Genomic DNA, 12,227 nt, shown 5'->3' with positions numbered 1-12,227 from the left:
GTTTTGATTCATATTATTAGATTTTTAGCCAAAGGTATCACCCACATTTATATCTATATATATAATTCTTCTTCTGGCTTTTCAATAACATATAGTACATCAATTATAAGAAAATGCTATTCTGTAGAGATAGCAATTAGCATACCTTCCACAGTGCCCAATTTACAGCCAGTTATTGCTGATCTTATACTTTTCACATACAATAAATTTCCAAATACTCAAGAATAAATTATTCACGTACTGACTTTCTCCTGCTAAGACATACTGAGGGCAACAGCAATAAGTAATCACACCTGGACTCCACCCACCCTCCCGGCCCCCACAAGTACAGCATCTTTGAGGCATTTAATTCTAAACCTTAACTAACCAAAATCAGAAAAATTTAATTATTTAAAGTAACTGACAATACAGTATTTCCCAAAACATTCTCTGTAGATTGTAAGTTTGGAAGCCTTTTAATGACATTAAGCAACAAATGGGTTTTGTGGTTAAATTAACTTGGGAAAATTTGTTAAACAGGTCTTCTCAAAGCCTTGAGTACACTAATACACGTCAAGATTCTGGTGGTGCGGAGATGGGGACTGATTATAAGCTGTTACCTAGTTTTCCTTGACCATAAAATTCATTTTTAAGAGACTGGCATGCAACAAACCTTAGGAAATGCTGGACAGGAATCGCTTGCTCTCTCTATTAATGAGGAAACCAAGTTCTACATACTTCAAACTGCTTGTCCAAAATTACCCAGCTAGCTAACAGAGGTGTCAGATGTTTTTAATACATCATGGAGCTTAGTGCCCATTATCACGTGAAGTGAGGAATGTTTTTGTGAAGTGACTTTACTCTGAAAATCTTCCATATAGCTGAAGATATTATATAACATGCTTTATTTTCATAGAGAGAGGTTTATGAGACCGGCCTAAGACATTATGAAAGTATCTTAAATATCTAATTTAGAGGATACTCAAGAGGGAAGGATTTGGGGAGGAGGATCAGAGAAGCAAATAAAACCTATTAAAAACAAACTTCTGAAACAAGGAATGAATAGCACCTGGTAAAGGGGTAGGGCTAGACTCTAATCCTGTCTGCCACCAATGAGTTATGGGCTTGTAAGTAAATTAGTTAGCCTTTCTGTGTCTCAGTTTACTCGTGGAGATAATAGTAGTATCTACTTTCTACAACTGTGATGATGAAAAATAGAGAATAATGTACGTAAATTGTTTAGAACAGGGCAAAAAATGCGATGATAATGTTCCTTCTGCTAATATAACAACGGCAGGTAACATTAATGAAGCACTCACTGTGAGTTTTCTAAAAGAGATTCTTTAAATGTGTCCCTACCTCCTGGGCCTGGATATCAAAATTTATGAAATAGTGTTCTAATATTTTGACATACTATTACAATTTTCAAACAAATCTACTTCTCTTACTCTAGATGTAGAGCTTATATACTTCAAAACAAGGTTTATTAGATGCCATATTATAAAACTGTACTTACTACTACAGATTGAAATATGTAGAATGGGAAGAAGTTTAATTTAGACTTGATCTAGGATTCCTACTGGAATTAGTTATATATACAAAGAAAAAATTTCCAATATATCTCAAAAATACAAAAATGGTTCTAAGTTGGTATTTCACCACCTTCTATTAATATGATAGTTATTTACAGATTAAAAAGTTATTATCACCAGAAATATTAAAATCTACTTACAGTGCTCATGACATTTTGCCAAATTTTCTAGGTCATCCACATGATAGTAATCATAGCCTGATGTTCCCAGAACTTCAAATGGCAAATATCCTATTATGGGTGGTGCCCTAAATTACATATAAAACAACCAATATTATGAATTTTTCCATAATAAAAAATACTCAACTAGAAATCAATTTTGGGAGGAACCTTTATTTTTTAAATAATGGATAATGAGTTTGAGTGCCCTGATGAGAAAAAGTTTGTCCTTGAAATCCATTAATTTCAAGAATTATAATATGATTATTATCTTTTTATAAAATTGAAAAATGGGAGTTACCTGTGATCTAGAAATAGAAACTTCCATTCTAAACTATGTCTAGATGTAAACTCTTCATTAGGTTCTTCAACAGTGCACATTTCCTACAAATAAATTAATAATTAAAATTTAGAAATACTTTTCAGTGTCCTTAGCACAGTCCCAAACATTGTTAGCTGTAAAAGTCATTCTTAGCTAACTTTTCCCTAAACATTTTTTTAATACATTTTTATTTTCTAGTACCAAGGAATACGGCAATAAATAGATGCAGGCTTCTGGGGGAGTACTTCTCACTCGACACGTTTCTCTATTCACTCACATGCCTAAAAACCCTAATTCTGAATTCAGATCTCTCTCCTGAATTAGAGTTCTGTATTTCTGTCTGAATGTTCCTGCACATCACAAACTCAACATGTCCTAAAATAAACTAACTGCTTTACTCCTCATACCCAGTTACACAATGTTCCATCTCATTAACAGAGGCATACCTGTGTTATGCCATTAAGTCTAGAAATCTGATAGTCACAATACACTCATTTTCACCATTCATCATCTAAATGGCCACTACTAAATCCTTTCAATTTCACCTTCTAAGTTTTTAAGAAATCTGTTCGATCCCATCCAGCTTCAGGGTCTTAGTTTAGACTCCAGACCCTTGCCATCACTGGCTCACACTATTGCCAAAGTGTCTCCCCAAGCAAGTCTCCCTGTCCTTCAACTCCTATTCTGGCCACAATTACCTTATAAATACTCAAATATGACTGTATAACTTCCCTGCTTAAAAACCTTAATGGCTGCTCATGCCATCAGGATAAAATCTACACTCTTCAGCAAGGAGAAACAAACAACAAAGAAAGAAGCATATTTCATTGCCGGCATCTGCTTACTTTTCTAACATCATCTCTCACCATCCCTATCCGCTCCTCCACACACAGTAACCCTAGACTCTAGTCATACTCAGCAATGTATTCCAACCTGCCTCTGTGTCCTTGAATAACCTTCTGTAGCACAGCGTAGTGATTAAGAGTTTGGGCTTTGAGAGAAAAAGAATTAGAATCAATCTCAGTTCTACTGCTTAATAGCTGTGACTTTGGGCAAGTAACTTAACTTCCCTAAGGCCACAGTTTCCTTATATATAAAATGGTGATCATACCAGCATTTTTAAGAATTAAATAACTCATGTAAAGTATACAGCATGTGGTAAGCACTCAATAAACATTTTAGCCACTGCTATTAAGATCAAAACAAGCAGAGCGAGACTGGTTCAAGATCCTCTAACTGCTAATTCGGTACTTTGTCCTATAATATGGTGTTTCCCTAAATTTAAAATCTTAGCCTGGCTTATTTCCAGCCACTTTCCAGTGATTGAAGTCTTTGATTTTCCCACTTCCCTACTAATCATCTGCTTCCTGGGCCCAGGATATAAAAATAAATTATTTAACTGAATTTCAAAACTGAAGAGGTACATGAAAGGCAGTAAAAAGCAACTTGTGCATTTCAAAATAAAATTTCAAAACCAATCTTTTAAATTTACCTAGATTTTTGGCTTTTCCCCTTTATTGTAGTTGTGAACCATACAAAAAAAGCATCTTAAAATTTTGCACAAAAGCAGGACAACGGTGATACATAACCACTGGTTAACTACAAAGGGTGTACATTTAAAAATTAGTTATGTAATTTAATGAGTGCCTTGATAACTCATTATTTGCTTCAAAAGTATCATGATCATGTATATTTAATGTCTCATGGCCATTACCACTTCAATGTTTACAGGAAGTATCTGGAAACAACAAAAAATTACACAGATAATTCTCATAATATAAAGTGAAACCCCTTTGTGAAATAAAATTAGAAACATACCTTGATGAACTGAGGTGTAGCTAACCTGACAGTAGCTACAAAACAAACTCTATCTTCATAAGAAGGCTTGTGTGTGCGTTGTATTGTTCCTTCAAAACCATTGTGTGCTGAAGTGGATACTAAAACAATAAGGAAATAAGCATCAACAGTTACTCCAGGAAAATCTAGTTTTTACTGACATTCAAACATCTGTCCTTAAGAGCTTAAAAGAATACCAAGTGAAATTACATTGCAAAAGAAGCATTTTAACTTACCACTGTTTAAAGATTTGAAATTTCCTATAAATTTCACATATTCGTAAGTAGACGGCTCCTTTGGGTCTATTGTTCCTCGAAGCATATGACAACAAAATTCTAACTGATTTTTTGCTGAAATAAGAGAAAAAATATGACATATTTGTGATTTATCATAATGAATGATATATCACACAAAGTAAGATTATAACAGTTGTATAAGTCTACAATCATTATTTCCTTCAACAGAGGTCCTCAATGACATTTTGTTTAGTCCATAAAAGCAGTTTCTTTAGATGATCTCACCTTGTCCTTAATAAAGAAAACAGATCTTCTGATACAAGCCACTCCATGTTCCTCCATTTTTATTTGTCCTTCCTTCTCATTCTTCACTCTAATTTCAAAGAAAGGTTTTGCTTCCTATTCCAAAGTTAATACTTCTATGTCTACCTTGAACAGTCTTTCCTCTCTTCCTTCTCCAGGACCAGGGCCACACCATGGTATTCATTCCTTTAACATCCACACATGTTCTTTTGTGGTTCCTTACTTTCTACTTTTAAATTTGTTCAGGTCTTTCCATCGCAAACATACAAAGAGTTTTCCATGCTACTCTTTTTAGTAACACAGATCTCCTTCCTTTTCATTATGTGCTCTAGTTTCCATATGTTTACCTCCCTTAACTTTATGCATTGTGGCTTTTGCCCTCACACCTCTATAGAAACTCCTCTTCTAAAAATCACCCACGTCTGTATTAAGCTCAATGGTCTTTCCTCACTGTTTCTACCTCTTCTTAAAATTCACATGTTTTCATTCCCATAGTATGAAACTTACCTTCCTACCTTACTATTTCTATCTCTTCAGCTAATCAGTCTTCAAATTATGGGCATCACAAAAGTTCTTTTAACCACTGTGCCACCAGGGAAGCCCAAAAAGTTCTTTTGATTGTCATCTATTATCCTTTACAAACTTACCAGCATTGACAAACTTATTTACTCCTAAATCTCTCTCCCCAACTCTAACATTTTATATAAGACCAAGTCTCATATCACTATTTGATTTCAGAACATCTCTACCTGATTGTCCCATCAGTAACTGAAACTCAAAATATTTGAAAGTGAATTTATCCCCCTTTCTTCCTAAGCCAGCCGTCCTTCCCCTTCGTCCTATGTATGTATGCTTAACTCCTTAGTTAGAAATCGTATCAATTTGGTCTCTTCTCGCCCTATCACCAGTTCCCAAACTAATCTGTCATAGGATGTGCTGTTCATTTCACCAAGGAAGCTCTCATGAGTCATTTTTTCCAAATGAGCATCCAGTACCACCAACTTAGTACAGATGTCAATTACCCTGTATCTAGGTAACTGCAAAAATGGACTCTCCATGCCTCCACACTCTTCCCACTCAGATTCACCCTTGCCTATTACTCTAAGACTAACATCACTTTCATTATTATTATTTCAGCACTCAAGGACTAATAACACCCCTCTTCACTCACAGCATCAAACACATACTCTTCTGTTATTATCATGAATGGATTTATCATCAAACTCAACAGGTTCAAACTCTAACTACTCTCTTCCTAAAATCTTCCCCACGGATGATCCCTAGCTGTTTGGACACCTGTGCCTAACACCAAGTCCTACTGAGTTTATCCACTCAACAATTGAATGCGTGCTTTCCTCTCCATCCTTACTTCTACTGCTATCCTCTTAATCTCCATTCTGGTTATTTTTCAAAATTTTCCACCTGAGAGATTTCCTTTTCAGACCACAAAAACACCCAAATCTCCTTGCACTGGCTTCTCACTACGTTAAAAAATAAAAACCAAACTGTTTAGGATGAAACATTAGGCCCTATTTCCTTCTCTAGACACAAATCACATCACCTGTACTACCTCACCTTCATTATGGCCCAAATGGCATATTTACAGAATCCTGAGTTTTCCAAGCAATTTACCCTCTGTTTTACATCTCGTTTACTCCTTTGACATGAAACATCCTTTTTTCATGTACAAAAAAAGAAATAACTTTTTTTGTATATCAGTTCTTTAAGCAGGAGGTCTGAAAGTCATTTAATTAAGGCTTTTCTCTATTAAAAAGTATTCTTGGGGGGGGCTTCCCTGGTGGCGCAGTGGTTGAGAGTCCGCCTGCCGATGCAGGGGACACGGGTTAGTGCCCCGGTCCGGGAAGATCCCACATGCCGCGGAGCGGCTGGGCCCGTGAGCCATGGCCGCTGAGCCTGTGCGTCCAGAGCCTGTGCTCCGCAACGGGAGAGGCCACAACAGTGAGAGGCCCGCGTACTGCAAAAAAAAAAAAAAAAAAGTATTCTTGGGGACTTCCCTGGTGGTACAGTGGTTAAGAATCCACCTGCCAATGCAGGGGACACGGGTTTAAGCCCTGGTCTGGGAAGATCCCACATGCCTCGGAGCAACTAAGCCCATGCGCCACAACTACTGAGCCTCTGCTCTAGTGCCCACGAGCCACAACTACTGAGCCCACGTGCCACAACTACTAAGCCCGCGCGCCTAGAGCCCGTGTTCCGCAACGAGAGAAGCCACCACAATGAGAAGCCTGCACACTGCAACGAAGGGTAGCCCCCCGCTCACCACAACTAGAGGAAGCCCGTGAGCAGCAACAAAGACCCAACGCAGCCAAAAATAAATAAATAAATAATTTTTTTTTTTTTTAAAGTATTCTTGCCTGATCTTGGAAACGGAAGCCTAAGGTCTGTATTTCTGCCAAAGGCTTTCGTTCAGTTCTCCAGACAATGTTGCCCTTGTGAAGGTCTCTAGAGCAGACTCCTCTTTTGTCCACCTCTTGCCATGGCCCAGGGTTCCATCTTTCTAATTTTTCTCTCCTTACTCTATATATTTACCTCAAGCAATGTCATTCAATCCATGACTTCAAATACTGTTTACAGGCCTATAACTGGCCTCTACGTCATTATATCCAACCCAAATCTTTCTCCTAGGGGAAAGACTAGTCTCTTGGTCAATGTCATAGGAACTTGATTTTTAAACAATTATAAATAGGCTTCAAATCGATTCTCCTGGTCTCCAGTTTTTCTTCTTCTCAACTCCTTCTGACAGGCTATCTTATCAAAGATGTATGTTCACACATACTTACACGTGTGTGTGTGTATGTGTATCTCAATTCTTGAATGGTTAGTGTTCTACAGAATTTGAAGATTTAAAATATAAAGAACCTTTAAAATGATTCACATCAGTATTACTGGAAAAGTCAAAACTTAAAAATCATGGAAAAAGTAGCTAAAGAAGATATCTAATCACTAATGGCCAAATGTAGTGCTGTAATGATTTCAGATTTTACACAGAATAATTTATGCAAGAAAATGAGGTATTCTGGTCAAATTAATTTGTCCAGTGAATCTAGGAGAAAAGTCAGATTATACCATGGTAGTTTACACTTATTAAAGGCAGGGACTACGTTTCCCTATTCTTGGCACTTTTATGGTATAGCACACAAATGTCTGTCACACTAGACATAGCCAATAAATTAATTCTGTTTAATTAATAAAGCGAACAATTTCCTTTATTAAATCATTTTTTTAAATATAGAAGTCTTGCCCCATAGTTTCAGTGTTCAATTGGTTAGTGATGGTGAAAATGAGCTGTTTCATTTTCTCTCATTAAACACAGTAAGATTTTATATAAAAATTAAAAAGAATATACTGCAAGTTCCATTTTTGTGTAAAATACAGTTTTATGGCATACTATAACAAAAAGATGAGATTTCAATGTATTCTGGAAGAGTTCAGACTTCTAATATGGTCATAATTCCATCATATGTTAGTATTTAAAAAGGATCTAACAGGGTATTTGTAATGATGCCATGTGTTAATTTGGTTAAACATACCTGGGTTTGTCACAAAATTACAAAAGTAAAGGATAACACAACCAAATCTGCTTAACTTTTTGCTTAAGAACTACTACTTACATTTTAAATATTCAGGGGTTAATGAATCACTTCCCAGCAGATGCGTAGAGAGTATTTTATAAACTTCTGAATGTTCCCCCTCTGGGATAAAATTAAATATACTTTGATCCACAAGATCTGACTGAAAAAGAAATTTTTAAAAGTTAAATAATTATAGTGATTCAAGAGACATTTATTTTTAAAGTACATAATCACTCTTAATACATCAGATGAGCACATGGTTAATGTTTAATTATCTGTGAAAACTGACAAATGTCATGTTACAGAGCACAACTCAAAAAACAAGACTGAGAAGGTGAAAGAGGTTAACATGACCTCATTGCCTCTGAGACTAGTGTCATCAGATTCATGATCAATATGACCTTTGAAAGTCTGATAAGTTATTTGCAAAGGTGAGTTTCAAATTTGAACATGTAAAATATAACAGGACTAAGAAAGTTGATTAGAAGAATCTTAGGCTACCAGATGTAGCCTTACCATACATCCCAAACTCTGGTAAGTTATGGTGGTGTACACTACAATAAAGGACCACAGGAGTGGCCACAGGCTACATGAAGAGGAGACTTGACTTTAGTGTCTTTTCAGTTGTCCAATGTGTCCTTTCTTTTTTATTTCATCTTTTCCAGCCATCTATCCTGTATCCCATTGTCAAAAAGCCATGCTTTAAGATAACCACCCTCTTCCCCCAAAAAAGGCAAGTTATGTGCTGAGCATTATAATCCTTGCTAAAATACGGCTTTAATCAACAAGCAACAGGTGGCCTACAATGTGCCATGGCTGTGGAATCAAAAGTGAATAGGACAGTGCCCGTCCGTACGAACCATCGACAACAAAACTTTAGTGACTTCACATTTCCTGCCAAATCCCATGCAGTCTACCTGGCTTCTCTACATTTTCAAACTGCCCTGTGGAATCCTGGGGTTACTGAAGTGGTATCTCCAAGACTATGGAGGTAGGCATGGAGGGCAAGGGAAGTGAAAAGGAGTTGTGAAAGCGGGCTAAGGGTTCCACTAAGAAATTTCACTTTTATTTTGTATTTCAAACACTGTAAAGATTGTTAAAAACAAAACAAACTTCAAACAGTAACAAAAAACAGCCACTGGGGATGGTTAAGAGGTGGGAAAAGGGGTGTTTACCACTCTTGTACAAGCCATACATTTACACTCTTCCTTCTGTATCTTCTCTAGCCTTCAAGGTCCACCTCATGAAGTGGAGTACCTTTCCCCTCTCTCACTACATGTTTGTACCCTTCCATCTTGCAAAGACCAGTTCAAATTATTTCCTTCAATAATATGTCCCTTAACTGCATAATCCACAGTAAAAATAATAAAGTTCCTTTAGTAATTACTACTCATATCCTTCATTTCCCATCAAAAATATTTAATTATATTTTAATCTCTATGTCCTACCGCTCTGTGGGTGAATTAAAGGGCCCTATCTCTTACACCTTTATCTCCTATCCTTCAAATCAAGATACAATAACACTGAGCTTTGCACATATCGGTTATTAGTGCAGTAAATTATTTTGAATTAAGGAGTTACTTGATAAGCCTTAAGGGGTAACCACACCAAAAATATATCTGCATTTTAACAAGGAATTTTTCTGAATGTCTGAAAAGTCTCTAGAACAGAAAGAATAAACAAAAAATTAAGGCATGAACAACAAAAAAGGCTAGAAAATTGCCTTTTATTCATAAAATAAAGTATTAAAATATAGGCATTGACATTAATATAAAAAATAGTCTTGACAGAAAAATAAGATACCTTTTGTAGAACCAAAATTCATTTTGGAGATGATTAGTTTCCTACAATTATTTACTTTTACTGACATTTCTTCCCCTATTTCAGTAAATTATGATCTAACCTTTGTCACCCTTGCTTTTTTATCTATAAATCTACAGGCTGTCTCATATGCAGAGAGAAAATACATGATTATCTAGTATACAGAGTGGTGTGATCACAAGCACTACTTCTCCACCATTCTGCTTCCCCAGACACTCGATAAACTGAAGTATCAGACTTAGTTGGCAACTAACCGATGTGTGACTTTCCATTAACCATTACACTTCCCATCTCTAAATGAAGTTGATCGTACTTGATGTTGCCATACCATCCACTCAGTTCCCAAGCACAATTCAAAGGAAAGAGAAGGAAGTGACAGCTATCTGGATCCTTCTGTGTCCCTCAATTATTTTCATGAAGAAGAAATGTAAATCCTGCTGATTGCCATACGATATAAATCAATAGGCTGTTTTCTTTACATTAGGTCAATGCAACCGTTCGGTGGAAATTATTAACTCTCATCAATTATCTTTTCCTCAGCGAGAAAACTGACAAATACCTGCTGTAGAGAGTAGCTGCTCAAAAGGGACTGAAAGCTCCTCCAAAAAAATGTCAGGTGTATGTTGGATATAACATATTTTTAAACAACTATGCTCCTTACGTACAGGCGTAAGGAACAGAGATTCTGGCGCTATCAAGTAAGCTTTATTTGCTTATTTCAAATATTTGTTTTCTTATTAAAAGTATTTACTCACCAATAATCATATAACTATTGAAAAAAATTCCAAATTGTTATTTCTGCATACTGCATTTACACCAAAGATGGTACTGGCTTTCTTAGCACATTCTTGTGTTTATAATTCAAAATTACCAAGTTAAGAAGAGTAGAAAATGAAATGCTCATACAGTATCTTAATAGTGGCACTTTTAGTCCTGGACTCTGTTAGGCTGTAACATGGTGAATCTTCCTTCCTATATTACATGGTAACAAATTTAATATACTCTCTTCTCAGGAACACATTTAAGCAAGTATGAGGAAAGCAATCTTAAACTGTAAAATTTTACAAATTTTAAGCTCCTGGTAAAGAGACCCAACTTTATGTCTTGGCACTTCCACTAAATTGTACAATTAAGTCCAATTTCTCTGGGTTTCATGTATGCTTCTAACAAACATAAAGGGGCTGGGCTAAGGATGTCTAAAATCCCTTCTGGCATGGAGGTGGTATGACCCCATAATTCTGTTGTAGAAAGTCACACCAGGAAAAAAAAAAATTCATAAATTTCCTTTCCTGATTATTAGCCACAAATAGGTTAAAATGTACCTAAATTAATTTTATAAGTATGATATGACAAAGTTAAAAAATTTTTTGCAGGACCTATAGAATCAGTCTTGCAATTTTACAGTCAAATTTAAATTTAAAAATGTTGTTACACTGACCATTGATTAAGATGGCAAATTTTAATTTCTCAACAGAACTGAATTATAAACACTAAAGTCTGTATTTAGAGATTTGCTAATGTTTCTCCCCCTCTGGGCAAGAGCCAAAATTCTGTTTTAGACAAAAAGGTATGCATGTTCAAATACAAAGAAAGGCACACCCTTGTTTTAAACCTTTTGTTTAGCATCTGTTACAGTTTAATTATTAATGGCAAGCCAAAACAGAAAATCACATACTTTTTTCCTTACTGTGTTTGATCCTAAACAAGTATTACTTCATTTCCTCAAAACACACTTGTGTTTTTGTTTTCAAACCTTCAAATAACATACAACATTGTCAGTGGTGTGAAGGAAAGTATCCACCGTAACTGGAGAGCGGTAAAAAAAACCCCACAAAAACTGTTTTAATAAAGGCTACTATTAACTCCGCATGGAATGAAATGGGTCTGCTGGATCAGCAGAGACCTCCTCTGCCCAAATGTTCACCTGCTACATGCTTTGGCTGACAAGGCAATCAAAAAGATCCAGAAGATGTTACTCACAGAGGAAACTGGGTAGGGGACATATGGGAACTCTCTGTACTATCTTCTCGATTTTTCTATAAATCTACAAATAGTTCTTAAATTAAAAGTTTAAAAAAAAAATCCAGGAGGGAATGGTGACAAGGTTTCTCACTGAGGGGAGAATGTTAATGATCAAACACTTGGATCCCAACTAGATCTGTGGTAGACATGTTGTTATTTCAAAATGCAATTAAATATTCCCTCACTAAAGATCCAACACCAGTGTGCCATTAGGAAGGAGTTTTTAAAACATCTACATCAAATAATCTACTCACTTTCTTATACTCAATCAATAATTCGTAAGTGCCTCTCTGAGAAATTAGCCAGCACACGTGGATACAGAGATGAAGTCCCTGCACTTAGGAAGCTTACATCTACCATTATTA

General features: G+C 36.0%; 1 protein-coding gene across 1 annotated transcript in view; it reads right to left on the bottom strand.

Annotated features, from left to right (window-relative positions):
* Positions 1-12,227, bottom strand: part of CLOCK (clock circadian regulator) — a 128,241-nt gene that overhangs the window by 25,614 nt on the left and 90,400 nt on the right. The window contains exons 11-15 of the mRNA XM_060148140.1: positions 8,059-8,179; positions 4,124-4,237; positions 3,870-3,988; positions 2,031-2,113; positions 1,712-1,818 (exon numbers count right to left, since the gene is read on the bottom strand). Of these exons, the coding sequence (XP_060004123.1) occupies positions 1,712-1,818; positions 2,031-2,113; positions 3,870-3,988; positions 4,124-4,237; positions 8,059-8,179 (544 nt within the window). The remainder of the gene's footprint in view (positions 1-1,711; positions 1,819-2,030; positions 2,114-3,869; positions 3,989-4,123; positions 4,238-8,058; positions 8,180-12,227) is intronic.

Source organism: Lagenorhynchus albirostris, chromosome 4 (assembly GCF_949774975.1).
Source record: "Lagenorhynchus albirostris chromosome 4, mLagAlb1.1, whole genome shotgun sequence".
Taxonomy (NCBI): domain Eukaryota; kingdom Metazoa; phylum Chordata; class Mammalia; order Artiodactyla; family Delphinidae; genus Lagenorhynchus; species Lagenorhynchus albirostris.
The sequence above is the reverse complement of the archived record's forward strand: the minus strand, read 5'-3'. Positions and strand labels throughout refer to the sequence as shown.